Source organism: Manis pentadactyla, chromosome 1, assembly GCF_030020395.1.
Source record: "Manis pentadactyla isolate mManPen7 chromosome 1, mManPen7.hap1, whole genome shotgun sequence".
In the NCBI taxonomy this organism is placed as follows: Eukaryota; Metazoa; Chordata; class Mammalia; order Pholidota; family Manidae; genus Manis; species Manis pentadactyla.
In genome coordinates, this window is record NC_080019.1 from 118904786 (window position 1) to 118924262 (window position 19477).

The following is a 19477-nucleotide window of genomic DNA, read 5'->3' on the forward strand; positions in this document are numbered from 1 at the left end:
TCTACCAAATGAAATCCTCTACTTGTCCTCCTATTTACTCTGTTCTAATGAGGAAAGATTCTTCTTGCTGCAGACTAAGTTGATCTATATATTAAAGGGCCTGAGAGAGTGGTTTTAAAGTAAGTATAACTTAAGGAGAGTGTCAACAATTTTATGTGTCGCTGTGGATTGGTTATTTGGGCCCCTTTTAAAGTCTACATATGGATAAAGGTAGAGACTGAAATTTCTTTAATTACTTTCCCCTGTTAATCCCTGCTGGTTGAACTAGACATGGCTCACATACCAATCCACATGGCCTTTTGTGGGCCCTAGGACTGTAATTAAAGGGATGGGTGAAACTATGGATCGATTAAAGTCTGAGAGAGTCTTGGGGCAGGTTGTTAATAAGCAGGAATGTTGGCAACAATACGGTGAGGTCTGTAACAATACGGTGAGGTGACCCAGGGCCCTGGCAGTTGTAGTTAGACTTCTTTACTTTTTCAGTCTCGCTCATTTTCCCAAACCTGCCATAGTCCAATGCTAAGTCTGGGAAACCAGACACAGTGTCAAATCTCACAAAATGGAAAGAGAACTCATTCTAAGAAAATCAACATGAAATACACAACAGAAAATCTTGTACAAGATATTTATCACTGCACTGTATATAGTAACCAAGAAATAGACCCAAATGTCTAACAGTGTAGAACTAAATACCTTTTGTTATGGCTCTATAGTGTAGCACTATGTGACCAAATAATTTTGCTGTGAAAGAAACTTAGCATGAAAAAAAATTTTAATACAGATTGAAGTATAAAGTTATAAATTGCTTCTATCAAATGATTCATTAAAAGCAAGTATGCTTATGTATATGTATATATACATATATATATATAATATAATTTCAAGAATTCCTAAAATGAGCATATTACTTTTGTGTCAAGAGAAAAAGCACAGACATTTTTTAAAAGGGAGGGGGAATGCATTGCATACTTATTTCTAACGATCTGCTATTAAGAACTCAGTATGGAAGAAAAGTGCACGTTAATGGAAATTAAATCCATAAACTCTCAGTGTTAACATCTGATTACCAAAAGAAAAACTCCTTGCCTAGGGCCAGGAGAAAGAGAAGAGGTGAAAAGAGGGAAGGAGGAGATCGAAGACCGCTCAGATGTCCTGTTTAATGGAATCTGCCTGAGCATGCAGTACTTAAGCTGCCAAACATCTTTTCTCAAAGAAATACTGAGTAGCTGCTGCTAGGGCTGGTGAAATCAACCTGACCAGTTCTTTTTGTCTGCCTTCCTCCTCCGCCTCCAGTGCATTGTGCAAGAGAAAACTTAAACCATCTTCCTGTCAGGTGGAACGAGAGGATAAGGACCAGGTGGCCATGCTCCTGGTCCTCTGGCGCGGGCTGCAGCTGCTGCGGTAAAGGGCCAGGCCCTGGCCCAGGGGACACGCTGTCCTTGCACTGAGGGCTGGCGAGGCGCAGTGTACTCACTTCCTGTCCAAAAGCCAGAGTTTTTGGGTTGAGGAGCCAGATTCTTGTGCTGTGGGGTTGAATAGCTTTAGGAATGCATAGAGCAAATTAATTGTTTTGCAAGAGGAATTTTACCTGGCAAGTTCAAGTCAGAGACCGTTTAGTGACCAAGAAAAAGCTGGGACATGGGCAAAAGCTATGGAAAGCAGAAGAGTACATCAATTCAGTTGATCATTGATTGGGTATTTGATAAGGCAAAGCACCTTCAAGGTGCTGTGAGATAAACAGGTGAGTCACAGGGACTCTATTCTCCAGGAACCTCCAGTTCCTGCCTGGGAGACAAACATACAAACAGCTAAATGTCAAATTGTCAAATGATTTGACAATGGTGAAGGGAGACCCTGGGGTGAGCTTTGGAGTTCCAGCAAGTTGCCCATTGCTCCAAGATAAATCCTATTTAAATATAGACACTCTGGCCTTCTGCATTCTTGTGTAGTTAAATTGGTCAAAAGATAGCTAGAGGAAAATAGTTGATATCTGATACCCCAGATATCAGGATAAATATTCCCAATCCTGGTTCAGCTGCTGTTTGAAATTTATGGTTTGGGGTAAGCTACCCCGTGATGTCTTCTGTCTCTTTCTTGTCCCTTATTTTTTTGATTTCTCACTATAACCTCATTCAACCTAAGCCGTATTGAGCTCTTTGCTGTGTCAAGTTCCCCAGTGATGCACACTGACATTCAATCTGGAATAACAAAACCAGTTCTGTACATGTGCTCCCACAAGTAAACTAGAGACTCCAAAGTTGGCTGACAAGGCCCTTTTACCATTTATCTGCTGTCCAGTTTCTTTCTGCTTGACTATGTTCTGCTTAAGTAGGCCTGCTTCCATCCAGTCCAATGCATATACAGTGGGGCATGCTGGCGAGTATAGGACACACCTTGCCTTCTGGCTGCTGAGAGTCTTGCAGAACAGCAATGACAAACAAGTACACAAATGACTAAATAATGAGGCAGAATAAGATCAGAACCCTTTTGTACAAGGAAAAGGCAAAAATGTGGGATTTGGAAGATGAAGAACACACTTCTGGTATGTAAAAGGTGTAATGGGAGAGGGACCATTCAAGCTGCACTTTGGAGAATGGAATCATGTTTTATCAACAATAGTATAGAGAAATAGGACAGGCCATTCAGAACAACTTAAGTTACAAAAGCATGTGCATGTGCAAAGTGGCATAAACAGAGAATAGTGCCCAGTTCACATGGTGTCAGGACAGACATCTGAGAGAGCTGATTATGCCAGATCATGGAAAGCCTTGAAAGCCAGCATTAAAAAAGTAGATTGTGTGGTAGGCAATAGAGAGCCTCTGAGTGTTTCAGATTAGGGATGTGTCATAATTAGAAAGGAGCGTGTACCTGGTGAAATAGCTCAGGGAAAATAAAAAGATAAGAATTGGTCTAAGTAAGCAATGATGAAGCCTAAGTATTAGAGGGGTAGAAATTGCAAGGGGAAATATGCTGGTCTTGGCCACTGATCAGCAATAGAATTCTAAGAAGAGAAACCAGAGCTCAACTGGAAGTTTTGAGCCAAGTTAACAAGGTAGTTGTTGGAAGAGCCAGGGAGGCCAGGAAGAGGGTGCTGATAGGATGGAAGGCAATAGAAGTGGAGTGGATCACACTGAGCTTCAAGGACACAATGTTGATTAGTTAGTTAGGAAAGTGGATTAGGACCAGATACCCGGTTCAGGTTAGAATTCCTGAGTGGGTGATCATCACTGTTAGGTGGTGGTTGAAGCTGTAAGTGTAAATGAGAGGTAGGCAGTGAAGACCGAGTAAAGCCAAGAAAGAGGAGAGAAGGTTCTTCCGCCTAAAGCCTTCCATGAATTCTGGTTGGTGATTGCAGCCAGCACATGCAGAAGTACAAATCTGTGGGTTTCTTAGAGATATGCACACCAGTGGTGAGTGTATTCCAAAGCCCAGACAGTTGGTTTGGATCAGAGTGTGACCACAGAAATCTGATCTAGGCCAGAGTAAGCCTTGGAGGGCAGTGCTGCTCCAGAGTGGGCATGGCGTAGAGGACTCCTCAGCTCACATTGTCCTCTCATTGGGTCCTAATAATGGAATTGCAATGTCAAAAGCACAATTTCTGTATATACATATATAAGTGAGTATAATTCATCTGTGAATGCTTGTAAATGATAAGTCATTGTACCATTATTATTACTGTTGAGGATACTGTGAAGAATAACCATAATTAAAATGATAGATCACTTAAAATAAATTAAGTCTTGGCAATAAATCTATCCAGCTCTCATGTGTGGCAGTCCAGGAGCCTGAGACCCATAGAGAGGTACAGCTTGCAGAGAGACCCAGGGGGACCTAGGTCAGACAGAGCCAGGCGGGAGAGCTCAGACCTCTGGGCTTCCAGGCAAGCCCTCTTTCCTTTTTTCATCCAAATTAATTCCTCTCCTGACCCTGGCTTTTTTGCAGTCTACTTAACACAGTGCAATATTTAGTAGAGAAAGGTCTTATTTCTTCCCTTTCACTTTTAATTCTGAATTTGAGGACATTTTGAAGTTGGGAAATGGAGAAGAGATTAAGGAGTAACAGAAGGTTCCTTTCAATTCAGCTGAACTTGATTATTTAATACACTAACGCTTTCCCTAGGTGCTGTGGGAGATGAGGGGGCAGAGGGCTTGTGTCCTCCAGGACCTCACAGTCCCTGCTGGGGAGACAGACATGCAACAGCTAAGGCAAAGCTGAATGAGATAACAACTACCCTAGACAAATAAACAAACTTAATATTTTTGTTTTGTTTACTTCCTGAATGTCTTGAAAACGGGAGGCTCTGATGTTTGGCACCTCCCCAACATGCTAGGAAAGAAGAGAGGTCACTTTGAAGCAGGACATTTTTCCATAAGGCCAGGCATTCTAGAATCTTTAATTTTAAGAAGTGGAACAAACTTCCCTCTTTACCTGTCTTTATACACCTTCAGACTCCAGCGGCCTTAACAGTGGACGCCAGGAGAGGCAGTGGAAGCATCCTCTGACCCAGCACACCCAGGACACAAAGCTACAGGGTTTTGGGACCATTGCCAAGCTGCAAGATGAACCCGATAGGCCTCAGGCCTGACTTCATGCTATTCCAGTCGTGTGACCTGTCTCCTCCACTGATCTAAGATAGCACTTATCACAGTCTGCCTTGGAATCAAATTACTTATGTGTGTGCCTGCTTCCACCACAACATGAGAGAGCAGTGACCATGCCTTACTCAAATCTGTCCCCCAGAGCACTTGGCCCAGGCCCTGGCCCTCAGTAGATGCCCAGTAAGTGTTCAGAGTTGGCTGGTATTTTGGCAGGCCTCTTCTTTTTTCATTGGTCAAACCTGTGGGTCTTACCCAGCTTGAAGAGGATAAAATGCACATTGTGTTGAAAAGCCCTGGATCTTAGTTTAGAGATCAGGGCTCTAAAAGAAATGCAGATCTGCCATTTACTGCCCGAGGAATTCTGAGCCAGTCTTTCCTTTCCACACTTGTGCTTCTGTAGGTAGTTAGAGGGGTTAACGTATTGTTACAGTTCTTGCTTTTTATATTTCTATTAACTTGTAAATTCAAATGTAAAATCCCTTTCGGTTCAGTGTCTCTTTATCTCTGCTGATCCTTGGCAAAACAAGATGCAAAGGAGTCAGTCATTGTTCCAAATTTAAAAGGATTTGTTTAAAAGGGGGAGAAAAAAAGCAGTGGACTATATAGAAAATATGGCCCTGTTATTCAGTGCGAATACTCATTCATTAATAGGCTGCTCCCTCCTGAGCTCTGAACTGAGAAGTCCTGTGTAAGTATTAAGGTTTGTGTTCCTTTCATAACCTGGAAGTGAGCTTTGCTAATTTTCATAGGCAGATAAGGAAGCAGCTTGGGCAAGTTAAGAAATTCTTGGACCTAACAGAACCAGTTAGTGGTAGAATCAGAATTCTAATTCAGATGACCTCCTGCACCACTCTGGCCTTTCAGTCCACTTGGAGAAAAATCACCTATGATTTCTGGGTCTCGGTTGGCTGTAAAATACAATTAATAATACTTCATAGTATTCATGGAAAATTTAAATCATGTATGTGAAACGGCAGCAACTTGGGAAACCTCAAGCAAATCTAAACGATTATCACATTACTAAATAGTCAGACAAGTAGCCCAAGTAACCAAATCCTGCTTTCAAATGAAGGCTGTTGATCCCAGAAGCAAAAATCTCTCAGTCCTGGTTTTGCTCAATGCCTTGTCATTTACATCTCACATCAAGTTATTAAATTGCATCTCTTGTGGGTTAAAATGTACATGCCCGCAGAATGAGAGGTTAGAATTAAAAATGAAACTAAGGAAAATCTGAAGATTGTTCCTCAATTGTTCTTTGCTTTTAAGTTAGCAAAATTTTTCAAAATGATAATCCTTACAATGAAGCTATGAAACTAGTGCTTCACATACAGCTTGTAGCAATATGAAATTCTTTTGTAATTCAATATGTCAGTATTATCAGATAGCAACATTGATACATACCTGCTTTTGACCCACTCATTATCTTTTAATAATGTTCTGTAAGAGGGGGTGCTAATTTTGGAGACACAGGTTTGTCTCTTGCTGTTTCATAGCCTTTATTTCACCTAGCTCAGCCTGAAACATTCATTTACTGTTTGCAGGGATGCACAGTCATCAGTAGAAAAGTAAATAAGGGTTGGTATGATAGACAAACACAGAAAGGGAAAGGTAAGATTCAGTGTCTGACAACCTAAATAGCGATTTTAAGTCCCAGGAGGACAGTGGGATCTAAAGCAAGGCTTGTTAAGAGACAGAAAGGTTTTCTGAATTCCCCAACTCCTACTTTAGGGCCTGAAAGACTTGATGATGGCTTTTTGTTTAAGGAAGATACTGATCATCCAGAAAAAGGAGGGGCAAACTCTTCCCTGCCAACCCTAGTGACTATAAGAGGAAGAAGAGAAACCAAGGTAAGATACCAGTCCTCTCTTCCTTATCCCGAGGACCAGCTATGTTGATGGGAGCAAAGAGATGTGAGAATTGCTTTAGAAATACCCTGCTAAGCATGGAGAAAGACAAAGACAATTGGAACAACGACCTGCTTTCATACACGTAGCATTCAGGAAACTAATGTACTGAAGAACTCCAGCTTTGAGCCGCCTGCCACCTCCAAAATTGTGCAACCAGTGAGGATGAGATGACCCAGGAAGGTAAGTGTGCCAAAGGTAACACAAGTGTGTCTGTTACACTTTTGCTTACAATGGCAAAGATGCCCACATGGCCGACATGTGAAATAAGAAAGAAGTCTATAAATGGAAGTGCCCCCTCTTCACGGAGAATTTTGTGAGGAAACTGACAGTGAATATTAAAAAAACACTGAAGCATGGGAATCCTTGCTTTTTCTCTCAGCACGGCTTGTCACCATTGATTTTTGAAATGTTTCAATTTTTAAGAAGTATTTTGCAAATAAACCTACATATCCTGCAATGGTATTACAGGTACACTGTTTGTAAACGAGACCCATACATTTTATTTTTCCTTTCTTTCAAAATCAATTGGGAATTTTTAATTTTAGAATTCAGTTAATGAAGCAATAAAGAGCTTCAGCTTTGAAACTTTAAGAGAAATGTTATTATTCAAAATTTATTCCTATAAATCAAGACAGGAAGAAAATAAATGACAAAAGCCTAAATTGGGTAAAACAAAACAGAACAAAACACCAAAACACCAGAGTCATGGTATTAGAAGTACATACAACTAAGATAATAAAGTTGTGAACTTAGGCAAACAATGATTGTTCAGTTAGGTTGATGAGTTCATATGATTAACATAAATATGTTAAAAAATGCTTTAAATGTAACGTTAAATGCAACTTTAAATGCTTTAATGTACACAGAATATTACTTAAATTTTTTAGGATGAATTTTACTATTGAAAACAGGTTTTGAATAGTACTATTTTTAGGTACATCCATGTCATATAACCAGTTCATCAGTCAATAAATTAAAATTTCAAACATCTGTATAATTAATTTTAGCTCCCCTTTTATTCTCAAATTGTCCTGGATGGAACATTATATGACCATTCGAGATATAGGAGAGGCATTTTTCCTTTATGCTGTTTATGTCCAGAACAAAGGCAAAAGACAAAACACAATTCAATTTTTAAAAGCAGAGGGAAAGACTGCAAGGAATTTTTGGGGGGAGGATGTGTGAACGATTGTGGTAGGTGGTGGAGTCCATGAATTCCCTTTTTCCTCTCCTCTTTCCATTTAAAAAATCCTTTCCACAAGGAACAATCATGCTAGAAAAAAACAACAGGTCTTTGGAACTTCCAGGAGGAAGAAGCCCCATGAGCCAGTATGGCTTCACCTGCCACCAGGGCTGTGAGGGCAGGGACGGCAAAGCCCGGGCACAGCACGCCCGCTTCCCTAGCATCTCCCACCCATGCGCCTCTCCTATGTCTGTCAAAGCATTAGCTGGTCAAGATGTTCTCTTCCCTCGCCCTCCAGACCCAGCCAAGGTAGAGCTGACAAATAAGGTCAGATTTGGGGGCCGGGGTGAGTGAAGCATTTTATATTTATATCCATAGACACACACTCCTGTGTATGTTCCAGTGACTTCAGGGGACTTTCCACAGCCGTGGGTGTCCTGTGTCTAGTGTGAGGTAACTGTTTCACTGAGTTCTCCGGACCCAAATCACAGGGTGAAGGGGTACATTCCAGGCTTATGGATTGAGGTGCAGGGGTATCGTTCTCAATCACATTTGTCTGTCTTCTGTACTGTCTGCCCACTGCGACAGTAATACATATGTGGGATTTTTTTGGTAGGGTGTTTTCTTGTTTTCCTCACTCTGTGATTGCTAGCTCCAGGTTTATGGAGGCAGGAAATATAGTGACTTCATGGGGCTTTTCTGAATGATTATTCTGATTAATTTAAAAAAGGGAATATACGTATAGCATAAATAAAATACCTAGAAGAGTGCTTGGCGTAAAATCAATATTAAATAAATATTGGTTATTTTTTTGACATTTTATGGAGGAACAAAGCTTTCTGTCTAGAAGGGATAGTTTTGGTGGAGACAAGGAGTGTCTAACAGATGATAAGAAATGGTATGAAATAACAAGATTTGACAATTTAGAAGACATGTTGAACACATTATGTGCAAGGCACTGACTGAGAGACTCCTAGAATAAAATGGTGAAGAAAATAGATTAAATTCCATCCTCAAAGAATTTACAATCAGAAGATGAAATTTAACTGATGTAAATGAGTGTAATGTCTCCCATTTTTATGCAAAATCCTAGCCACACTAGTATGCATATAATACAAACTGGTATGTGTGTTTAGAGTAGCTAAAGAAAAATGAACAAAATTCAAGGAGTTAAGGGAACGGTGGACATCCTCTCCTCATTTAATGTCTTTAGAAGCAGCATCGGATTCTTGGACTCCTTTTTCTACATTACCTGGCACAGAAAGGAAGAGTTTAAATGAAATAAAAAAGTACATTATGTTTGTGGTGGAAGACACTCAGATTGCCCACCCAGCAGCCATTTATATTTCTTTTTTGTTAACACAGTTCATTTTTTGTTTTGGTTTGAGGTCGAAATGTGCTTAGGAAAGGTGGCTACCAACCTTCAATAATCCCAGAAAGGGACCTTGATTTATTTCCGGCTAACAATTTTGTAGGCGTCTCTCCCTTTTGCCCGTGATTGATTCGGAGTGCCATGCAACCCTGTTCTTGCTAATGGCAAGTGAGGGAAATGTGTTGGGAAATTTCAAATAAAGGGGCTTGAGAATTAATGTTAATATGAAAAACATATTTGACATCTACTTGGAGAAAATAACTTGCTATGTGGCCTAGGGCACATCACTTTACCCTCCAGGTCACAGTTCTCCTATCACACCATATTAATCATTCTTGGCCTATCTAATTAATAAGGTTATTATTAATACTATAGAAAATAATGAATGGTAACACAATTTTCAAATTGTAAATTCCTATAATATGTAAATGATTGCTAGTAATTATCAATGACTTTGAAATCTTTAGATTAAAGCTGATACACAAATAAATCAATGATACCATGAAAGTATATGCAAATATGCCAGTCCTAGGAAAATATGCTTCTAACTTAAAGAAACTTAAGGTAAACGTAATAGAATGCAAAAGAGTTCCAATGCATTTATATGTGTATATTTCATTTTCATTTATATGTGTGTGTGTGTGTGTGTATTTCATTTTCATTATCTTAATTGATTTTTCTCAAAAGCCATGTATATTTTAGAATTATATTATTTAATAAGGATCAATGAATTCATATTTATAAAGAAAAATTTTGACACCTTCACCTCTGCCTTTTGAGAGTATAATGACAAATGCAGTAAGTACAGAGTCAGATGTTTTATGCTGGGAGCCCCCCAAAATGAATATTTTTTCATAAAAGATGTTTAAATATAAGTAAAATAATGTATTCATCACAAAGCACCCACTATCCATATTTAATAAACGTTGATTCTTTGCCATATTTTCTTCAGGTAGATTTTTAGAATAAATAAATTATTACAGATACATTTAAAATCCCTTTGTACCCTTTCTAAATCATAGTTTGTGGTGGGTATGTGTATTTAGAGATCTCATTCTCTACTTTGCTTGTGTATCTGTGTGTTAAGTAAGTTTCCCTAACTGAGAGTACCCAAAATACAGTGGCTCAGAGGAGGGTAGAAAGTATTCCTCTCCCAAGTAGCAGTTCATAAGAAGGTGTAAGGTCCAGAGTAGGCAGTCAGCTTTGATCCATTAGATGTTGTTGTTTCACTATCTCTTAAGGCAGCAGTTTTCAAAGTACAATTGAGGGCTCCTGGGGTCTCTGGGACTCTTTCAAGGTCTTTTTATCCTCCTCCTTTTCCCAAATATATATCTGTGTGAGAGCAGATTTTCTTCATGTACATAACAAAAACAATTATTCATATATGGATTGAGTGTACAGCACTATTAGTATACATTGAAAGCAGAAACAGAGATGAGACTCTACATGTCTTGGATAAAGTCATACATTAAAAAGATTTTCAAAAATGTAAGGCTGCTGCTCTTTCACTAAACTTGTTTTTTAAAGTTATTTTTCACAAGATAATGTTATTATTAACATTATTACGTTTTATAAGAAATTACATTTTTCAGGTCTCAATTTTGATTTTTGAAGATAATAGTTATCAATAGTTATTCCAGCATAAATAAAATTTCTTGTGGTCCTACATAGAAAAAGTAGTAAAATGAAGTGTACAGTTTATGGCCATATCCAGCTAATACTCTTCTACTATGAAGAAGGGAGAATGAATTTGGAGGAACAACTAGTAATTCAATGCAATCTATGTATCCATAAACAATATATAATGACTGTAATTTAAGAATTTACATGAATAGTATCTTTCTGCTTGCATCCTTCTGCATTTTACTTTTTTGAAATTCAAAATTAGGTTTTCAAGATTTATCTATGCTCATACATATAAATCTAGTTCATTCATTTTAACTCTTGACTACTATAATACAGGACTATACTACAATTTATTTAAACATGTCTTTGATTGGTAAATATATAGATGGTTTCCAGTTATACATTCTCAAGAGCAAATCTACAATAAACATCTTTTTGCATATCTCCTCACATAAATATGAGTGTTTCTCTAGAGAATTGAATACTAGCATCTGTGTTCTAGGATAGACATCATTCTAAACTTTATTAAATGTTGATAAATTGTTCTCTAAAATGGTTGTGCCAATTTGCATGCCTCTTACACAGCATAAGAATCCTTTTGCCCTCTGCCTCACTCTTTGGCCTTACCAAACTTGTTAATTTTGTCAATATGATGGCAGAGGAATTGAAAGTGCTGTTGTTTAATTTACAGTCCTCTTTTTAGAAATTAGAATAGTTAGAAATAGGTATGATGGCAATCAAAAGAATTCCTGATAACAGTGATTACATAATTGAGGTTTATTTTTCTCACATAAGAAGTATGGTGTTAAGTAGTTGCTAGCGTTGGTTTTGAAAATCATTAATGTAATCAAGAAAATTAAGCTCAGACATCTTTATGTTGCATTATCCTAAGAAAGTTGTCTTTTCATCCTCATGCTTATATCACCTTATGGTTGTAAGATGATTGCCACTATGTCAAGTAAATGTTTGATAGAAAAAGGGGAAGGGGAGAAATTCTTCATATGACTCTCCTCTTGAATCTTTTCCCTTTTATCAGCAAAGAACAGGTCCTTTATCCCTATTCTAGCAGATTTCTTTTGAAGTTTTAAAATCAGAACTATGTTAATTAACCAACACTTAAACATTTTCTTGCAGCTTTAAGTAAGCTGTAAAAAAGATAGGGAGGGTGTGTCCCTCGTATTTCTTCTTATCCCAAACTGTCTTAGCTTTTCAAGGATCTTTATTATTTTATATGACTTTTAGGATAGCTTGTCACATTTATTAAAAAAATATATTCCTATGGGATTTTTATTAGAATTTATATATATATAAATATCTATATTTATGTAATTGTATATACATTGTGCATATATATACACACACAGTTAAAATTGGGATAAATTTATAGCTTTATAGACTTGTGAAGAGCAAACAGTGGATCCTATACTTTAAATTCAATCTGACAATCTCCACCTTTTAATTGAATTGTTTAATTTCTCTACCATTAATATAATTGTTGATATAGTTGTGTTTAAATCTACTATCTTGGTCATCTGTTCTTGATTTTCTCTTTCTTTTCCCATGGCTTCTCTCAGGTGAATAAAATACATGCTATAAAACCAACAATACAACACCATTATTTTGGCACCAAAAGAAATGATAAAAAATAAGTTCTTTGGGAGAAAAGGAAATTATACCAGATGGAAGGCCATATCTTCAGGAAGGAATTAAAAATAAAAAGGTAAATATACAGGAAAATATGAAAACTCTGTATTAGTTTTATCAGATAAACATTTATCTTTACATTTGTTTAGAAACTTTTAATTAGGACAAAAATAATATAGTATGGTTTTTACATATATATATATATTATATATTAAATAAATCATAAAAGCACAAAGGGTGTTTACCCTCATCTATGGAAAAATTGTCCACCTCTTGCCAACCTACCAGGCATAGAGGTATGGGTTGCTCCCTTTTATCCTAGAGGATTTGGATTTATTTTGGTATTTTTATACCCTCAGACTAGACTTCTGGTAAGTTTCAAAAACTGATTTTGTAGCTTATATAGCCTGTTTTACTTGTTAGAAAGTTTTGACTTTCTATATCCTAATCAGAAGCAGAACTGTATTGTTCACTTTTGATAATTCTGAGATTACTATTTAATCCATAATTTATTTTGAAGTGTGTGTGTTTTCAATGTACTAATATATGGGGAGTTCAATGTTTCTGATATTGATTTATAATTTTATTGCATTACATGTTAATTTTTTGACTTTTAAAAGGTGTTATTTTGTGGTTGACATTACTAAGAAATGGTATGCAGGATGGAGCTGCTGCTTATCATTTGTCAACAGGGATATAGTCTCCCTAAGAATAAAGCCAATGTAAAACTGAGAAATAGAGAAAGAGCAATATCTAATTATATTAGCCCATAAATCAAGCTGCACCTAATGTCTTACTTGGACTTTCCAATTACATAATCTATTATTATCCTTTTTGTCTCAGGCCAATTTGAGTTGGATATATAGATATATATATATTTTGTAGTGTGTAACCGGACTAATATAGGAAACATGATGAGTTCACTTTTAGATATGTTGACCTTGTATTGTGATGGAACACAACACAGCCTGAAGATGAGAATTCAGAATAGAATATCATGAAAGAGTTTAGGGCCATAATTGCTTGGGATGTGCCAGCCATGACCATGTGTAATAAGGTATGCTGCAACACTGGTCTTATCCTCTAAAGTCACAAGCTTTCTGTGATGGTTAATTTTATGCATTGGTTTGTCACAGGATGCCCAGGAATTTGGCTCAACATTATTTCTAGATGTGCCTATGAGAGTATTTCCAGATGAGATTAGCATTTGAATCTGAGCTCAGGAAAACAAATCTCCCTCTCTATGTGGGTGGGCATCATCCAATTCATTGAGGATGTGAATGGAACAAAAGGCAGAAAAAGGGAGAATTTGCCCCTTTTCTGCTTCACTGTTTAAACTGAGACCTGGGTCTTCTCCTCTCAGACTAAGACTTACACCATTGTCTTTCCTGGTTCTCAAGCCTTCAGACTTGGACTGAAATATATATATATATATATATATATATATATATATATATATATATATATATATATATATTCTCCAGGGTCTATTTCTTTGGAGAACCCTAATACACCTACCTCCCTTTTACTATTTTTTAGAGTTGGAAAGTATATATTATTTTATCTGCTTTCATTATCCAAGACCTTTGGATCTAAGCAATATCTTACTTAAAATGTCTCCCTTGGCCACTGTTTTTTGTTCCTGGACCCAATTCCAGTGTGTGTGTTGGGGTTGGGGGGTGCTTCTCACTCAACACCAAGTAGTTCTGGGACACAAGTAGGGTGTCTGTGAATGCAACTGAGTTCCAGAACCTATCTACTTTGAGATAGTGTCAGATCTTACAGGTTAAGGATTCAGTCCTACCAGACTCCTCCCAACCGACTTCGGGTACTAATCACAAGTCCAGGTTGTTTCCTGTACTTTCAACAGATTGGCTAGAAATCAGAATGACCCTCTCATTTAGTTTGATTAATTTTCTAGAGCAGCTCACATAACTCAGAGAAATATTTTACTTACTACATTACCAGTTCACTATAAAAGGATATAACTCAGAAATAGCCAGATGGAAGAGATGCACAGGACAAAGTATAGGGAAAGTGTGTGGAGCCTCCATGCCCTCTCCAAGGGCACTGCTCTCCTTGTATCTCCATGTACCACCAACTCAGAAGCTCTCCAAATGCATCCTTTTCGGTTTTCATGGCAGCTTCATTACATAAGCATGATTGATTTAATCATCGACCACTGGTAGTTGAACTCAATCATCAGGTCTTCTTTCTTCCCCTTGATCCCTCATCCTCCAAAGAGGTCAGGGATGAGACAACAAATTCCAACCCCCTAATCACATACTTGGCTGTTTTGGCATCTGGCTCCCTTCCTTATATGCTTTATAAACATAACAAAATACATCTTTATTGCTCTCATAACTTAGGAAATTTCTAGCATTTTAGTAGCTCTGTGCCAGGATAAAGACACCACCATTTACATTATCACAGCCACCATTCACAGTCTGAAGGCAGTGATACCTTGTTTTCAGCTTGGCCTCACCAAAGACAAGAGGCAGTACTCTGGGTTTGGTGACTGTTCTCATTTATTTCCCTAGTCATTGATAATATTTAGCAAACAGAATTGGCTTTGCTTTAATACTAGGGAATCACTGTCTGTACACATCTATATATGCCAAAAGATGCATTGATGCTTGCAACCTACAGCATTTCCTGGAACAGCCACACATGGAAGAACATTTTTAATTATTCCCTAAATTCAAGAGAAAGCCAGAGAAATGAAGGCTTTCTGTCAGAATACTTTCTATTTTTATTTTTTCAATAAGAATTTAAGTGGAATGAACCCATGAGTCACTTCAGAGTAGTCCAAAGAGGCCATCCTGCTTCTGTAATGGGCTGTTTGTGCACCATATCTTTTCCATTCCCTTGGCTCCTGCACTTTGCTCAGACCCATAAGCCTTACCATTCTCTTAGTACTAATCATTCTGTAATTGCTTAAGGTTTGCATAAAAATTACATTAGTCTTTTCAGTAACCCTCTGGCGTGGGTGGTATTTCCCCCATTTTGCCAATGATGAAACTAAAGATGAGAGAGATTAAGTTATTTCCCCTTGATTATATTGTTATTTGGTTTCAAAGGTCATATTTCCCACTACAGCACTTAATATGCTTATGGTTACAAACTGTTTTGACTCTGATACCACTGCATGAAGTCAGCTGAATTGGTCATTGTAAAGCAAACTACTATAACAGCAATCCCTAAATCTCAAAGGATTAATAGAGTGGAAGTTTGTCATCCTATAAAAATTCAAAGCTGATGGTCATCCATGTAGACACTCAGAAGCCCAGGCTTCTTTCATCTTGTTCCTATACCACGTTCCTCTGTGTCCTCATAGTCTTCTCCATTCAGCTGATATAGGGAAAAAGAAGGATCATGGAATTATCTGTTGAAAATGTATAGGCCAGCCAGGAAGTGCTATGCATCACTTGTGCCCATTTTCCATTGATCGATACTCAGTCATTTTGCTGCACTATCTGCAAGGAAGGCTCAAAAATATGATTTACCCATGTGGCTTGGAGAGGGAAATTTCAAATACTTACATTTGCTATGGCCAGTTTGATTTACCTACTTTAATGTGGAAATATTGGCTTAAAAATATTGAATGTTTTAAAAAATGGCAAGTCTATTTTGAAGTAGATACTCCTAGTCTATACATGATTCTCAGTGCATCTCAGAGTCTCATCTTAAATCAGTTAGAATGAGATTTAACTATAAATAACAATAATCTCAAAGTAACACTGGCTTAAACTAGGTAGAAATTTATCTCTCTCTCTTTTTTTTAATGTAAAAAAAGTTCGGAATTGAGCTTGGAATTAGATTCAGAGTTTGTATGGTATCTCTGCCATCATTAGTAATCTAGACTGTATAGGCAGGATTTCTATCTTCAAAGTAATTTGATTGCCCAGTAGGGCTATAAGAGTTCCCACATTCAATTCATATTGCAGGCTGGATAAGGAAAGAAAAATTGGGTCTTCACCCAGATATCTGTTCTGCTATCTTCATGGAAATTTCCAAGAAATCTGTTCAACAACTTTGGCTTATTCATATAGCTAATCTATAAAAACTGGAAAATTTGGTCTTTTGGCTGGGCATATTATTAGTCCCGATGATATGAAGATTCTATTAGTAAGGAAGAAAAAAGGGATGTAACTTAGATATGAAGCTAGCTAGCTCCATTACCCCAGTCCACATATTTCAGACTTATTACCCTCTGATCACCAAACTTCGGGTACATATCAGGGATAGGTGAGGCTAAGGAGTAAGAGGGTTCCCCACCCAGGGCATGTTCCTTGTAAATCCAATAACTAAAAGGAGGACAAGGGGAAGGGTGTATTGGGAGGAAAGAGTTTTTACATTCATTCATATTATCAAGTCCCCCCATCACACACCCCATTGGGGTCACCGTCCATCAGCGTAGTAAGATACTATAGAGCCACTACTTGTCTTCTTTGTACTGTACTGCCTTCTCTGTGACTCCTCTACATTATGTGTGCTAATCATAATGCCCCTTCATCCTTTTCTCCCTCCTTTCCCACCGCCTTCCCTTTGATAACCGCTAGTCCCTTCTTGGAGTCTGTAATCTGCTGCTGTTATGTTTCCTCAGTTTTGCTTTGTTGTTATACTCCACAAATGAGTGATATAATTTGGTACTTGGCTTTCTCTGCCTGGCTTATTTCACTGAGCATAACACCCCCTAGCTCCATCCATGTTATTGCAAATGATAGGATTTGTTTCCTTCTTATGGCTGAATAATATTACATTGTGTTCATGTTCCATGTCTGTATCCATTCATCTACTGATGAACACTTAGGTTGCTTCCATATCTTCACTATTGTAAAGAGAACTTCAATAAACATAGGGGTGCATATGTCTTTTTGAATCTGGAATCTTGTTTTCTTTAGATAAATTCTTAGGAGTGGAATTACTGTGTCAAAAGGTATTTCTATTTTTAGTTTTTTGAGGAACCTCCATATTATTTTCCACAATGGTTGCACTAATTTACATTTCCACCAGGAGTGTAGGAGGGTTCCTCTTTCTCCACATCCTTGCCAGCATTTGCTCTTTCTTGTCTTTGGGGTGTTGCCATCCTAACTGGTATGAAGTGACATTTCATTGTGGTTTTAATTTGCACTTCCCTGATAATTAGTGATGTGGAGCATCTTTTTGAGTGCCTGTTGGCCATCTGAATTTCTTCTTTGGAGAAGTGTGTGTGTTCAGATCTTCTGCCCATTTTTTAATCGAGTTATTTGCTTTATGGGTGTTGATGAGTGTGAGTTTTTTATATATTTTGGATGAAAACCCCTTGTCAGATATGTTGTTTACTGTTATTCTCCCATACTATAGGATCCCTTTTTATCCTACTGATGGTGTCCTCAGCTGTACAGACGTTTTTAGTTTGATGTAGCCCCATTTATTCATTATTGCTTTTGTTTCCCTAGCCCAAGGACATGTGTTCAGGAAAAAATTGCTCATGTTTATATTCAAGAGATTTTTTTACCTATGTTTTCTTTTAAGAGTTTTATGGTTTTGTGACTTACATTCAGGTTTTTGATCCATTTCAAGCTTACATTTGTGTGTGGAGTTAGAAAATAATCCAGCTTTATTCTCTTAAGATGTAGCTGTCCAGTTTTGCCAACTCCATTTGTTGAAGAGGCTGTTATTTTCCCATTGTATATTCAAGGCTCCTTTATCGTATATTAATTGACCATATATGCTTGGGTTTATAGCTGGGATCTCTTTTCTGTTCCATTGATCTATGGGTCTGTTCTTGTGCCAGTACCAAATTGTCTTGATTACTGTGACTTTATTGTAGAGCTTGAAGTTGGGGAGCATAATTCCCCCAGCTTTATTCTTCCTAGTCAGGATTGCTTTGGTTCCTCTGGGTCTATTGTTCTTCCACATGAATTTTAGAACTATTTGTTCTGGTTCATTGAAGAATGCCATTGGCATTTTGATAGGAATTGCACTGAATCTGTAGATTGCTCTAGGCAGGATGGCCATTTTGACAATATTAATTCTTCCTAACCATAAGCATGTGATGTATTTCCATTTTTTGGTGTCTTCATTAATTTCACTCATGAGTGTCTTGTAGTTTTCAGGGTATAGATCTTTCCCTCCTTGGTTAGGTTTATTCCTATGTATTTTTTTTCCATGCAATTGGAAATGGAATTGTTTTCCTGATTTCTCTTTATGCTACTTAAACATTAGTATATAGGAATGCAACAGACTTGTGTGTATTAATTTTGTATCCTGCAACTTTGCTGAATTCAGTTATTAGTTCTAGTAGTTTTAGGGTGGATTCTTTAGGTTTTTATGTACAATATCATGTCATCTGCAAACAGTGACATTTTAACTTCTTCCTTACCAATCTGGATGCCTTTTATTTCTTTGTGTTGTCTGATTGCTGTGGTGAGGGCCTCCACTGCTGTGTTGAATTAAAGTGGGGAGAGTGGGCATCCTTGTCTTGTTTCTGATCTTAGAGGAAAAGCTTTCATATTTTTTGCTGTTAAGTATGATGTTGGCTATGGGTTTGTCATATATGGCCTTTATTATGTTGAAGTACTTTCCCTCTATACCCGTTTTGCTGAGAGTGTTTATCATGAATGGTTGTTGAATCTTGTTGAATGCTTTTTCAGCATTGATTGAGATAATCACATGATGTTTGTCCTTCCTTTTGTTGATATGGTGTATGATGTTGATGGATTTCCAAATATTGTACAGTCCTTGCATCCCTGGAGTAAATCTCACTTGGTCATGATGCATGATCTTTTTGATGTATTTTTGAATTTAGTTTACTAATAGTTTGTTGACTATTTTTGCATCTATGTTCATCAGGGATATTGGTCTGTAATTTTCTTTTTTTGTGTGGTGTCTTTGTCTGATTTTGGTATTAGAGTGATGTTGGCATCATAGAATATGTTTGGAAGCATTCCCTCCTCTTCTACTTTTTGGAAAACTTAAAGGAGAATGAGTATTAGGTCTTCTGTAAATGTATGATAAAATGCAGTGGTGAAGCCATCTGGTCCAGGAAGTTTGTTCCTAGGTAGTTTTTTAAATTACCAATTCAATTTCATTGCTGGTAATTGGTCTGTTCAGATTTTCTGTTTCTTCCTGGGTCAGTCGTGGAAGGTTGTATTTTTCTAGA

At 37.5% G+C, this 19477-nt stretch overlaps 1 protein-coding gene across 2 annotated transcripts in view; it reads left to right on the top strand.

Moving 5' to 3' along the window:
* Positions 1-12407, top strand: part of TPRG1 (tumor protein p63 regulated 1) — a 241001-nt gene extending 228594 nt beyond the window's left edge. The window contains exon 6 of one of the 2 annotated variants that reach the window (XM_057501076.1): positions 6362-6891. In XM_057501076.1, the coding sequence (XP_057357059.1) occupies positions 6362-6493 (132 nt within the window). In that variant the 3' untranslated portion in view covers positions 6494-6891. Of the gene's footprint in view, positions 1-6361; positions 6892-12260 lie in introns of those variants that run through there. The other variant, XM_057501084.1, reaches the window with a different exon arrangement.
* The last annotated feature ends 7070 nt before the right edge of the window (positions 12408-19477 follow it).